The sequence below is a fragment of the Chiloscyllium plagiosum genome, unplaced genomic scaffold, assembly GCF_037043375.1.
Source record: "Chiloscyllium plagiosum isolate Xiang-an unplaced genomic scaffold, Cpla_swu_hap1 HiC_scaffold_6, whole genome shotgun sequence".
Classification (NCBI taxonomy): Eukaryota; Metazoa; Chordata; class Chondrichthyes; order Orectolobiformes; family Hemiscylliidae; genus Chiloscyllium; species Chiloscyllium plagiosum.
This window is the reverse complement of record NW_028270144.1, coordinates 1,712,116-1,726,848: the sequence shown is the minus strand read 5'-3', so window position 1 is coordinate 1,726,848 and position 14,733 is coordinate 1,712,116. Positions and strand designations below refer to the sequence as shown.

Genomic DNA, 14,733 nt, shown 5'->3' with positions numbered 1-14,733 from the left:
GGATTAACAGATAATCAATTTTTCAATGTATAATTTCAGTTACATCACACTGTAACTTTTTGCTATAAATTCTGTGTTACGATCGAGCCCTCCACAATCACCTGATTAAGGAGCGTCGCTCCGAAAGCTAGTGTGCTTCCAATTAAACCTGTTGGACTATAGCCTGGTGTTGTGTGATTTTTAACTTCACAGGTTAAGCATGTGGCCTTTGGTGTTTAAAAGTTGAGAGGTGATTTTATTGAAACATATAAGATCCTGAGTGAACTTAGTAGCTTGAAAACAGAAGGTAATTGTGGGGAAACTAAAATGAAGGGACTTAGTTTAAAAATAAGAGGTCTTCCTTTTAAGACAGAGATGAGGAGATAATTTCTGTGTGCACAATCACTAAGAATGTTGAGCCAACAAAAGGGTCCACAGGGTCGGCAGGTAACTGAGTACAGGGTTTGTTCAGCCATTCCCACGAGTGTGAGGGAGTTGCTGGTGGTAATTTTTGGGTTGCACGCACTTTGGACACTGCCTCATCAATGTGGCTATGTTTGCATCCAATCCTGGACACCAGATATAACTGCTTGCCAACGTCTTCATTTTGGAAACCCCTAGGTAAAAACAAGGGCTGCTGATGCTGGAAACCAGAGTCTAGATTAGAGTGGTGCTGGAAAAGCACAGCAGGTCAGGCAGCATCCGAGGAACAGGAAAATTGACGTTTCGGGCAAAAGCCCTGTATCAGGAATAGAGGCAGAGTGCCTGCAGGGTGAAGAGATAAATGAGAGGAGGGTGGGGGTGGGGAGAAAGTAGCGTAGAGTACAAATAGGTGAGTGGGGATGGGGATGAAGGTGATAGGTCAGAGAGGAGGGTGGAATGGATAGATGGGAAGGAAGATAGGCAGGTAGGACAGATCATGGGGACAGTGCTGTGCTAGAAGTTTGGAGTTGGGGTGAGGTGGGGGAAAGGGAAATGAGGAAACTGGTGAAATCCAGATTAATGCCCTGGGGTTGAAGTATTCCGAGGCGGAAGATGAGGCGTTCTTCCTCCAGGCGTCTGGTGGTGAGAGAGCGGCGGTGAACGAGGCCCAGGGCCTCCATGTCCTCGGCAGAGTGGGAGGGGGAGTTGAAATGTTGGGCCACAAGGCGGTGTGGTTGATTGGTGCAGGTGTCCCAGAGATGTTCCCTAAAGCGCTCTGCTAAGAGGCGTCCTGTCTCCCCAATGTAAAGGAGACCACATCGGGATCAACGGATACAATAAATAATATTGGTGGATGTGCAGGTCAAACTTTGATGGATGTGGAAGGCTCCTTTGGGACCTTGGATGGAGGTGAGGGAAGAGGTGTGGGCGCAGGTTTTGCAGTTCCCGTGGTGACAGGGGAAGGTGCCAGGACGGGAGGGTGGGTTGTAGGGGGGGGGGGGCGTGGACCCTGGTGGAGTTCAGCCAGTACTTGGTGGTGACCTTTGCTCGAGAAAATTACTCTTGCTACCCAAACTAAAATGCCGTCCTCTTCAGTTATCTGGTCTCACTGGGTCCAGAAAAAATTCAATTCTGGTTGTGATGGCCCTTTTGTTTTCCTCATCACCACCAGATGTTTCAGTTTTTCCTGGATAGAATCTTTTTGTGTCCACAATCCGATATTGTCAGCACTGACTAGAAGAGTATCCTGAAAATTTAAAAGCAGAATGAGCTGTTCTAATGGCGGCACCTCTGGGGGGAGGTGGCTCAAGGCATCCATATTTGCTACTTGGCATCCCAGATGGTGTTCCAAATTGTAATTGTACTTACTTAGAATGAGAGCACACTGCTAATTTCAACCAGAAGCTATGGGTGGTGCAGCCTTGTCCTCTTTGAGTATCCCTAGCAGGGGTTTATGGTCCATTACTATTACACATTTATATCTGTCAAAGTATTGATGGAACTTTCTCACAACAAACTTTCTTTCTTTATCTGGGTGTATTTGTGCTCTGCATCAGCTAAAATCAGCATACATTATCGAGTGTTCCTCTCCAAAGGGATCAACCTGTGACCCTACAGTATGCCAATACCATACAGGGAGGCATCACACATCAGCACCGGATCTCGCGTGGAATCATAGTGGGCCAACACCTTAGATGGTGATAGCTACTTCTTCACTTCCCTAAAAGCTATGCCTTAGCTATGAGACCCTTCCAAGACTGACCCTTTTCCAATAGCAAATGGAGGCCAGGTTACGTACGAACCTTCCGTAATAATTAATCAATCTAAGGAAAAATCTAAGCTCTGGTATAGACGAGGGAGCCGTGGCATCTTTGATTCCCTCATTTTATCTTCCAACGGGTGTAATTTGGTCTTGTTGACTCTGCAGCCCAAGTAGGTCATATAGGGTGCCTGGAATTCATATTTTTCCCATCTAAGGCAGATGCCCACTTTGGAGAAATATTTAAGCAACATATCCAAATTCTGCAAATGCTCTTAATTAATCTTCACAATTAATACAACATCATCCAGATAAGTGATGACCTGGGGTAGACCTCGTAAAATGGTCACCATTGTCCGCTGGAAAATGACACCAGCTGATGGTACGGAAATGACAGTCTCATATATTGGTACAAGCCTTTATGGGTATTGATTATAGCATACTTCTGGGAATCTTTGTCTAACTGCAATTGTAGATAAGCTCCATGAAGGACAAACCCCCAGCCTGCTTTGCATGTCAATCCTCTATTCAAGGGATTGTGTATTTATCCAGCTGCATAAAGCAGTTTACCATTTGTTTAAAATTCCCACAAAGGCAAACCAACCTGGGGAATTTCGTGACCATTCTATAAACTGTACTGGTTTGATGAATCCTTTGCTTTCCAGCCTCCTGGTTTCTGCCTCTGCTCTTGTATATGAGGCAAATGGCACTGGGCGAGCTTTGCAGAAGCATGGAATTGCGTCCTGGGCAATATGCATGGTGGCCTTGGTCTTTTCATAGTCCTTAGACCTTCCTGAAAGGCTTCTGGGTATTTAATTGGGACGTCACTCAGGTAGCTATTTTCTAATCAAAAAATTTGATCTAATCAAGATAAATCTTTCTCTACCAATTTCACCCCATCAAGGGTAGCACAGTGGCTCAGTGGTTAGCACTGCTGCCTCACAGCACCAGGGTTCCAGTTTCGATTCCAGCCTCGGGCCAACTGTCTGTGTGGAGTTTGCACATTCTCCCCTTGTCTGCGTGGGTTTCCTCCGGGTGCTCCGGTTTCCTCCCACAGTCCAAAGATGTGCACATCAGGTGAATTGGCCATGCTAAATTGCCCGTGCATCAGTCAAAGGGAAATGGGTCTGGGTGGGCTATTCTTCAGAGGGCCGGTATGGTCTGGTTGGGCCGAAAGTTCTGTTTCCACACTGTAGGGAATCTAATCTAATCAAACTTGGGTGTGGGCCTTTTACTACAATCAATGGTAACCAAACCTGCTGCTTTTCACATGAGACTGGAACCAAGGTTGTACCCTTAATCTGTAAAAGTTCCCTGTTACAGGTTCTCAATCTAACCAAGATCTTAGGTAAACTTAAAAGGATGGAGTTCAGAGTGAATTTTGTTAAAGACTGTTTCTGTGATCACTGATACAGCCACGCCAGTGTCAACCTCCACTAGAACCAGGTGACCATTTAACTAGATATTTATTTTGATTGGTTTTGATTTGGATGTTGCAAAACAATCTAACTGTTCCAAACCAGATTTAGTGTGCATCTCCTGAATACTAGCCTACGAGTTCTCTAACTCAGTTTAGGACTCATAGGATTTCTTTAGTAGACCGGCAGCAACTACAATGATTTGCTGGCCTGGATCCTAAAGAAAATGTTAACTGTTTGGCCGAGACTTGACTTTATTTTGGGGTTTTGCTGGTGGCTGACCTAGAGTCCCTCTGTTCAGGATATGCCCTGACTGAGGCAATGCAATTATCTTCACTCGAGTTGTTCTTCAAGCTCAGTTGGGTTGCCAATGGTGTCTACTTCCATACTCTATAACTCCTATGCTCCACTTGCTGCATTTTCTAATGACAAAGCCAATTGTAGTGCCTGTTTGAAGTCCAGTTGGGGCTTCAGCTGGTAGGTGCTTCTGCATAGTTACATAATTAATCCTACACACCAACAGTCTCTTGGCATCTCATGAATTAAAGCAGTCACATGCCTCTATTGCCTTAAAAAATCCTGACATGGTTCCTCTGGTTCTCAAATACCGAATAAATGCAATAGCATCTCAGAATTAGAGGAGGCTTGGAATTGTAATGTTCCTGAACTAAATCCATTAACTCTTGAAAGGTTTTAGTATCTGGTGCCTCAGGAAACTTTTCAGGATCCTAATAACTGAAAAAGCTGTAGGTCCACGAGCTATCAGGAGAATTACTCATTGGTTTTCATCTGCCCCAATGTCATTTGCCCAGAAAAAAAATGCATAGTTTCCACATTCTGAGCCCAGTCCTCAACAGCAGGTTCAACCGAGTCAAGTTTCCCAACTAATGGCATGATGCCAGAAATACTTACCCCAGTTCCAAAATGACTGTCACAAGCAAATTTCTTCAGGAGTGTATTTTCTTTCTCTCATCATCACTGAAATAACTCCACGGAGGCTGGTATCCCATCACCATGCCTTTCATATTTCCAAATGGAGATTCCTTGACACTAGTCTGGGTCCCTCAGAACCAGCTCTGAGTGAAGAGAACCCCTGAAACTCCTGTTTATATCTGTCAGCCACAATTGGGGAACTCTTATTCTAAGAGGTCTTCCTGGCTGACCTTGTTACAATCACTACAGTTACAGCCTCAAAAATAGATAGTAACAAGTCCTGAAAAGTAACTAGAATGCTGAAATGACAACTGGACTAGGCCTCTTGAAATGATTACAATTAGTTTCTCCTGAGAATTTGTTCTACGCATGGTAGGTAAGTAAAGTGGCTGACCAGGTAAAAACAATGACTGCAGATGCTGGAAACCAGATTCTGGATTAGTGGTGCTGGAAAAGCACAGCAGTTCAGGCAGCATCTGAGGAGCAGTAAAATCGACGTTTCGGGCAAAAGCCCTTCATCAGGAATAAAAGTTATTCCTGATTAAGAGCTTTTGCCCGAAATGTTGATTTTACTGCTCCTCAGATGCTGCCTGAACTGCTGTGCTCTTCCAGCACCACTAATCCAGAAAGTGGCTGACCAGTCAGACGCTGGTAGGTAGCAACATTGGAAGCATTTTTGCAGTCATGGAGTCATGAATTTAAACAACAAATATAAATTGCAATGCAGGATTTTGATGCCAGTGGGGTTGTCTAGTGTTATGGCAGATGGCTCCATTTTAGTTTGTAATGTCAGTACACTTAATGCCTGCTGTACTGAAATCTCCAAATGTTGTACATTATTTATGCAATAATTGTCAGTTTGTCTAGAATGAATTGACTTGCTCTCAGTCGTTGATACCAGTGGATTCCACTGCTGACCCACCTTCTGCCAATTTCAGCAGGAGCTGCAGAGAGCCTTGTAGAATCAAAGAATTAAACAACACAAAATGGAGGCCATTCGGCCCGTCATGTCAGTGGTCGGTCCTTGAAAGTGTAATCTGGTTAGTCCTGCTCTCTTGCTTTTCTTCCATAGCCCTAAAACCTTTTCTCCTTCAAATATTCTGCCTGCCTTTTGAAAGTTAAGTTTGAATCTGCATTTCCCATCCACTCAGGCAGTATTCTGGAGATCATCATAATACCTTTTATTTAAATTGTTTTTCCTCATGCCGCCTGTGGGAAAAGAGCAAATTACCACAGCCCTCTGGTTACCAACTATTCTGCCAGTGAAAATATTGTGAGGAAGTGGGTGAAACTATCACAACCATTTATGATTTAAAAGGTCTTTCCCTAAAGTTTATTTTGCTCTAAAGAGAACAATTCCAGATACATTGTTCTTTCCACAAAGAAGTTCTGTGCCCTTGGTTCCTTTCTGGTTAATATTCTGTCTATGCTGTCTACAGGATTGTCACATTTCAAATGTATGATACTCAGAAACGGTCACAATAATCCAACAAGAACCTAACATAAATTATTTCATAAAGATGAAGTTCAGCTTCCTTGCACATGTGCTGAAAAATGTGTTGCTGGAAAAGCGCAGCAGGTCAGGCAGCATCCAAGGAGCAGGAGAATCGACGTTTCGGGCATAAGCCCTTCTTCAGCCCTTCTTGCACATGTGTCCATTTCCTTTGTTTTTAAATCCAACATTCCAATTTGCCTTTAGAAATTATGTTGTGTATACTCAAGTCCAGATCTTCCGAATTCATACAAATCTTTCCTTTCAAGTCATCTGGGAGATTTAATTTTGATGTTAGTGACTGAGATCTTTATAATATGTTGCAAACATTTTTTTCTGATATTTCTTTACCACAGGATTTCATGTACTTTGAGCAAAATTCTGGAGGTGTGCAACATGGTGGAGCTTGGCGGATGCTTTAGTGACAAAATTGCACAACTTTGTCAGAAGCATTATGGTAAGATTTCAGGCTCTCTGTATTGACTTTTTTTTTACAGTTTATTAAAGATAAAATAATTACTAACATTACAGATGTCTTTTCAAACTAATCTGGTAGCTTCTAAGTTTAGAAGAAATTGGAGAAACCAATTGGGCTATTTAAGGATCTTAAGGAGATCCTTATTTAAGAATAAAGAGATTTTATGGAGAAAGAGATCATGGTTGAGGGACATAAACAGTACTTTGCATCTGTCATCACTAAAGTAAAGGATTCTGCCAATTTTACAGTCAAGGAGGAATTAGTAGTGAAACGGAGTCTGGTAAAAATAGATAAAGAGGAAGAACTGTACTGTTTGGCAATGTTCACACTAGAAAACTATCCAGTCTAGATTGTTGAGGGGAGAAACGTGCAAATAATGCATCTTCTAACCAGAATCTTCCAAATCTCCTTTTGGTATGAAGTGGTTTGGAAGACTAGAGGATTACAAATATTGCACCGTTGTTCAAAAAAAAAGATATAAATCCAGTGACTATGGCTAGTCAGCTTGATAGCACAAATGGGAAATCTTGAAAATAATCCCAGTCCAAAATTAATTATCACTTTGAAGAATATTGCAGCTGATATGAGTTGGTGAAGCCATCATGATTTGATTTATTTTCCATTTTGTAGAGAAAAACGAATAATTAAAACTCTTATTGTTTGCAATTATTGACAACAGGCAGCTCAGCCTAGATTAGAGATCCACCTTTACTGGTCCATTAAATATGTTGTCACAATGTGAAGTCAGGAACTGGTCCATATGCTCTTCTGTCAGCAGGTTTGAGGGCAGAGCAGGCACATAAAATCACCAGGTAGCTTCTCTGTTGCATACCTGCCCACCCCTGACATTTCTGAAATTCTAAGAGGTGGGGCAGGAATGGTATGGTTGGTACTCCCTTGGACTCTTAACTTGAGGGCCTTATCCTCCTTAGCCAGTTTATTACTCATGGTGAGGCAGGCCCACACCATGTAGGAAGCTGATCTTCCATGATCTACCGTTGGTTTTTTTTGTATGGCTGTTAAATACAAGTACCAGTGCCAATACCAGAAATGCTGGGGACACAGGTTTGAGAGAAAGAAAGGAACTGAAGGACATCAGTTTTTATCGAAAATGATGTTACGGAAATTGATGGGATTAAAGGCCATAAATCTTCATGGCCTGATAATCTATATCCCAGAGTACCTAAGACATTGGCCCTAGTAATAGTGATGGTCACTTCCAAGGTTCTATAGGCTCTGGAATGTTTCCTACAGATTGTAATCTAGCTCTGCTATTTAAAAAAGGAGTTGGAGAGAATACCAGAAAGTATATACCAATCATTCTAATGTCAGTAATGGGGAAAATACTTAAGCCCATTATGAAAGATAATAGAGCAGAAATAGCAAGACCAGGATCAGACAGAGGCAGCATGGATTATGAAAGGGAAATCTACTGGAAGTCTGTGAGGCTGGAACTAGTAGAGTTGATGAAAGGGAGCCAGTGGACGTGGTTTACTTGAATTTTCAGAAGGCTTTCATAAAGTCTCCACATAAAAGATTAATGTGTAAGATTAAAGTGCATAGGATTGAGTATAGTATATTGAGATGGATAGAAAATTGGTTAGTGACCAGAAAACAGTAGGAATAAATAAAAAATGCTGGAAATCTGAAAACAAATCATAAACACAGCAGGTCTGGCACCATCTGTGCAGAGAAAGCAGAGTAAAAGTTTTGGGTCCAGTGACCTTTCTTCAGAACACAGGTCAGAAGCTAAGAATACCGCAGTGAGTAACTCAATTCCTAAATGCCTAAAACCTATTCACCATCTAAAGGGACAAGTCAGGAGTCTGATAGAATACTCCCTACCTGTCTGGATGGGTGCAGCTCCAACAACACTCAAGAAGCTTGACACCATCCAGGACAAAGCAACCTGGTAGATTGGCACCAGAACTACAAACATTCACTCCCTCTATCAAGACACTCATTAGCAGCAGTGCATGCTATGTATAAGATGTACTGCAGAAAATCACCAAAGATCCTCAGACAACACCTTCCAAATCCATGACCACCTCCATCTAGAAGGACAAGAGCAGCAGATAATGGGGGTACCACCTCCTGTAAGCTCTCTTCCAAGCCACTCACCATCCTGACTTGGAAATATATCGCTGTTCCTTCAATGTAACTGGGTCAAAATTCTGGAATTCCCTCCCTAATGGCATTGCGAGTCTACCTAAATCAAATGGACAGCAGCAATTCAAGAAGATAGGTTACCACCATCTTCTCAAGGGCAATTAGGGATAGGTGATAAATACTGTCCCAGTTAGCTGTGCCTACGAGTGAATAAAACACATGTAGAATCACTTAACTGTTCTTGCATACAATATCTCTATTTATGATGCTCAAGTTCTCATAGGCTTTGTTAATTTCTCTCTCATTTAGGTGGATTGTTTGGAGTACAGGGTAGTGCTGGCCCAAATGATGGTCCAACTCAGCCACATTTCAGGCTCTGAAATAGCTAATATGTTGGCAAGTCCAGGACCTTTTTATCCTTTCTGGAATGAAAAGGAATCAGAAAGTGCCAGTAGTACTTCAGACCCCAGCTGTGGCATTGGAAGTGGTGCCTATAACTGGGTTGGTATCCAGCAAACAGGATGTATAATGGCACTGCCCTCGCTGCATGGTATTTGAGGTCAGGGTCACTGGGGTCAATCGGGCAGATCCTGTCAGGTTGGCTGTGAATCTGCAGGGAATCTGCCAGGATTTGCCAGGTGATCTCCCCATGTGACAAGAGCTCACATACTGCTAGTAAAATACTGCAAGAGACCCTTAATTGACCCCCCAATACTACAATTAGCCTCTAGGCTGGAGGTCCATCCTTTCAGTTTCTCAGCTGCTGGCAGAGTGCTGTGGGGGTGAGAAAGTGACAAACAGTCCACCACTCTGCCAATCCTCCACATGTAATGGCTCTTCTGCCTCATATCCCACTTTCACAAGCTCCAGAACATTCAGTTCAATATGTCATCCAGTTTCAAATGTCAGTGCATGTGCACCCAGATACCTATATCCCTGCTGAGTCTTTAGAATAGTCCCTTTAAATCTATCACAAACAAAAACAGAAGTTGCTGGAAAAGCTCAGCAGGTCTGGCAGCATCCGTGAAGAGAAATCGGAGTTAATGTTTTGGGTCCGATGTCTCTTTAAATTTATATTGTCTCTCCCTCATTTTTCTCCCAAATGTATTACTTTATCTTAAATTGCATCTGCCAAATGTATCCCCATTCTGTTGCTGTTGTTTACCACACCTCTCAGTTTGGCATCATTGACAAACTTTGAAATTATATTCTGTTATGATCCTTATGGAGAACAGCTAATGAAAAGTATCAAATGTCAGATTGACAGCTAAGCAACAATATTTCACTTCTGTAGCATCTAGTCTTTAACAATCAAACCATAATTAATGTTAATTAAACATGAAATCACAGGTATTTTGTGTACAATATAAATAATAAATTAAACATTTAAATAGTTGATGCAACAAAGAAAGATTTTTCAAGTTTTCTCAAGTGTCTCATTCAACAGGTATGGCAGTAATTTCATCCCTCAAAACTCTGAATTTCCTCAGTAAAACTCCAGCTCCTTTGCCAGATCCAGCCTTTGTACTCAACTTTTCTCAATTGCATCTGAACCCCTCTCATCTCAAAATCTGATCACCTGAGTCTTGTTGCATGCCACACAACAGATCATTAGTTTCCCATTTGCATCTTCTGAGGCTGGGTCAAAGTCTTCCTCTCAATGAAGCCTAACACCAGCCAAATTTTCTTTCCTCGCTGTCCAAAAATGAGGAGGTTTCATCCTGTGGTTTTAACAACAGTTTTAATCCCTGTGTATACATGGTGACTCTGCTTTCTTGTCAGCCCCACAATCAGGCACCTTCATATTTCTCAAATCAAGCTCTACAAACCAAGAATCCTGTTGCAATTCCAATATCCAAATCATTTATATAAATCAGAAGAGCAATGATCTTAGCACTGAGCATTCAGGAAGACCACATCCTATCATCCCTCAGTCTAAAAATTAACAATTTACCACTTGCTAGTCTCTGTTCTTGAGCCATTTTTTTTAAAACTCCAGGCTGAGGCTGACCCTCCTATTCTGAGAGCCTCAGTTTTGTTAACCAGCCTTTCAGATATTGTTACCTTATCAAAACATTTTTAAAATCTGTATAGGCAACATACAAGAGTTAGATTATTCAAGCCTTTTACCAAGCTGTGCTGGTTCTCATTTAATGAAATCAAGTGTCTCCACGTTTTTTTTCATCCTATCATGGTTTCTAAAACATTGCCAGTAATATTACACTGTCATTTCTAAATGTGTCCTTGCAGTCCTCCTAGAATAAGAATGTCACATTTGCCATTCTCCAATCCTCTCACTCTTCCCTGACATCGAGTGAATGTTAGAAGATTTTGGTTTTCCCAATCCCCACTCCCTTAAACGTTCTAGAATACAGCAATCTGGACCAGGAGACTTGCCCACTCTGAGCATTACCAGCCTTTTCAATTTATTTTGCACTAGAATGTTCAAACCATCCATTAGCTACACACTGTCTGCTTCTGCTATATTTTATCATTAGAATTCAACATTCTCTTCCTTAGTGATCACCAATGCAGAATACTCATTTGTTCTCCGTTTGTAATCCTTTTATCATTCATTCATGAGGTAGGCATTTTCAGCTAGGCCAGCATTAATCGGTCTTCCCTATTTGCCCAGATGGTGAGAGCTACCCACATTGGAGTCACACGTAGGTCAGACTGTGTAAGGATGGCAGGATCAAAAAGTGTGGCGCTGGAAAAGCACAGTTCAGGCAGCATTCGAGGAGCAGGAGAGATGTTTCGGGCATAAGCCCTTCATCAGGGTGGCAGAATACCTTCCCTGAAGAACAATAGTGAACCTGATAGGATTTTACAATAATTGACAGTGGCTACATGGTTGGAATTAAGTCAGTTCTTCCAGATTTTATTGAATTCGAAAACTAATTATATTTGGCCTAGTTTTCATTTGAAGTATTCACCTTTATATGTAGAATCAAAGAATCCCTACAATGTGGGAACAGGCCCTTTGGCCCAACAAGTCCACATCGACCCTCCAAAGAATAACCCACCTAAACCTTTTCCCTCTACCCTATATTGACCCCTGACTATGCACCAAGTTATACATACCTGAACACTACAGGCAGTTTAGCACAGCCAATTCACCTAACCTGCACATCTTTGGATTGTGGGAGGAAACCAGAGCACCCGGAGGATACCCACACAGACACAGGGAGAATGTGCAATCTTCACACAGAAAGTCACCCGAGGCTGGAATCGAATTGGGGTCCATCACGCTGTGAAACAGCAGTGCTAACCGCTGAGCTACCATGCTGCCCTAATGACAAACACCTCTGGATGTTTAAAGGTGGTTTTGCTTTGTAAAGGAAGCCAGAATTGGGGGATACAGTTTAAAAACAAGGAGTTTCCTATTTCGGATGGAAACAAGAAAAATTTTTATCTCTTAGAAAGCTAGGAGTCTCTGTCTTTGCAGGGAGTGGTGGAGGCAGTCACTGAATATTTCTCTAAGGCAGAAGTAGAGAGATTCATAACTAACAGGAGAGTTGATAATTATTTGAGATAGGTAGGAATTTGGGGTTGATGCCACTATCAGATCAGCCATGATCTTATTAATTGGTGGAACAAGCTCAGTGCTTGTAAGGCCTAATTCTGCTCCTAATCTGTATGTTTGTTTGTATGTCCTGTATGTTAGGACATACAGGATACACCCATTTTATGTTAGTTTAGGACCTCCCAAACAAACTAGAGAACGTTGCTATGAGATCCCCATCCTACTGAGGTGCCAACTGTTCATTTTGAAAGATGTATTTTATCCTAGGATTGGTTCTAATGCCCATGTATTGGAAATCTTCCCACCTACACCATAACTCAAGTCATTCAACTATACCCTTATTTCTCTTAACAATTGTGTTCAATTGAGGAAACGATTCGGAGATGCCGGTGTTGGACTGGGGTGTACAAAGTTAAAAATCACACAACACCAGGTTATAGTCCAACAGGTTTAATTGGAAGCAACCTGGTGTTGCGTGATTTTTAATTGAGGAAACCTAGTTCAGCACATGTTTTTATGCAATTGAATTTGTTATTGTACTGAAGATATACCATTTGAATTTCTTCATAGTTAATAACATTTAGGATTTAAATGCAAACAAAGTTTAGTATGTGTCATTGACATTTATTAGATCTGAATTATTTGTCTTTTTGAAAGGTAAAGTCTTTAAAGTTATTTTTCTTTTTTCATTCAGATGTTTCATGAAGTGCAAAGAGATAAACTGGACGACATGACAGATATCCAATAATGTGCCTAACTTAATTTCAACTTGGAATTAATAGAATCAGAAGTAATTCATCGGAATTCTTTGAGCTGTTTATTTACACTGTCATAATGGTTTCATTTATTATTTTGAAAATCCAAAAAACTTCATTTATTTTTAACATTTATTTAATATCACTGAAGTTGGTGGTTTACCAGTATATCTGGTATTGTCTGTTGAAGTATCGAATATCTATATTGTTATCATATTAAACTGGAATAATAAGTTGGGAATTTCCTTGGAACTGTGCTGATGCTGCCACTGTAACTTCACCAGAAGTGCTAAGGAGAATCCATGTACACGTCAGTGGGATTTCTGACAGACAAGGCAGGGCTAACGAGGAAGAATGTTTTTTGAGAGTGCTGATGACTTGGAACTCCTACTACCAGGGTGGTGGAGGGAGAGGTCTTAAAAAGAACAAGAAAAGTGGGTATGTGTTTGAATGAAATAAATTTTCAGTATTACAGTGATAGAATGGGGAGTGGCACTAGCTGATGTGCTTTTGGAAAGTTTGGATGGATTTGATGGGGTAGATGGCCTGCATGTGTGCCACATTGATTTTATGACTTTCAAGTCACGGCAATGGAATAGGACTGTTTCAAAGGTAATTGCCATTTGTTCTGCCCAACACTCGTACTGCATTGTAGCCCTCAGTGTGTAATCAATGTTAGAAAATAGTGTCCATGGTTTTCAGATGTTACTATCATTGTTACAAATTTTTAGCAAAGATTTAAATTTTAATAATACACTATATAAGAAACATTTTTGTTTTTGAAACACATAATCCCATAATAAAAAATGATTGCAATATATGCCATACATTTGAACAGTATACTTACATCTGGAGAAATCTATTTGATAACAAAGAAATTTCTAATTGTTACAATTTCAGTTATTGTTTAGGAGATGGGTTATAATTTTTGAGGAAGGAAGATGATTTAATTGTCCAATATTTATCCACGTGGCCGACACAGGGAAAAATGTCATGGCATGAGGAAAATGCTTTATGTTTAACCATTTTTAATACTATCAGGAAAAGAGAAATAGGGAAAATATAAAAAGGTTTCAGAGTGATTGTGAAATGGATATAATTTAAAGTTAGTGAGTTACAATTGTCATTCACAGTCTGTAGTACTAAAACTACAATAATTAAAGCTTCTTCCCTCCAGTAAAGTGTGATTGTGATGTTCTGTCTGAAGGTTTTCAATCTCTGCACTGATGGAAGATTTGCACACATCTATCTACAAGGCTTTTATCAGAATTTGTTGATATCTTGTGCATTAAACTAACAGAAGGTATGAAGTTTTTTGACAAATGGTTATCTAATTCCTTTTTGAATGATTTTCTTACATTCACAGGATGTGGGTGTCACTAGCTAGGCCAGCATTTATTACCCATCTCTAATTTGACCAGAGAGGGTGATAGTAACTGGTATTCTTAAACTGCTGCAGTCCTTGGGTTGTTAAAAAAAAATCCACAAAGCTGTTAGGGAGGGAATTCCAAGTTTTGACCCAGGGACCGTGCAGGAGCAGTGCCCTGAAAGCTAGTGCTTCCAATTAAACCTATTGCACTGTAACCTGGTGTTGTGTGATTTTTAACTTCATCCAGGGTGATTAACTCCACAAGATGTCAAGAAACAGCTGAATGCACTGGAAACTAGAAAGGTTAAAGTGTCTGAGGACTACTGACCACTATAGAAACCCAAGTTAATATGCTTTAGAAATGGATTCTAATCCTACCAAGGCAAATTGTGAAATTTGAATTTAGTAAAATCTGGAGTTTAAAAAGCTGGCCTATTGGCAACCATGTAACCATTGTCACCTGTTGTAAAAAAACTCAGCTGGCTCCCTAAT

General features: G+C 40.9%; 1 protein-coding gene across 4 annotated transcripts in view; it reads left to right on the top strand.

Moving 5' to 3' along the window:
• The window catches only part of LOC122551024 (phospholipid scramblase 1-like), a 132,780-nt gene extending 118,451 nt beyond the window's left edge, over positions 1-14,329 (top strand). For all 4 annotated transcript variants that reach the window (XM_087987826.1, XM_087987824.1, XM_087987827.1 and 1 more), the window contains 2 exons: positions 6,361-6,461; positions 12,812-14,329. In XM_087987826.1, the coding sequence (XP_087843952.1) occupies positions 6,361-6,426 (66 nt within the window). In that variant the 3' untranslated portion in view covers positions 6,427-6,461; positions 12,812-14,329. The remainder of the gene's footprint in view (positions 1-6,360; positions 6,462-12,811) is intronic.
• Positions 14,330-14,733: the final 404 nt, after the last annotated feature.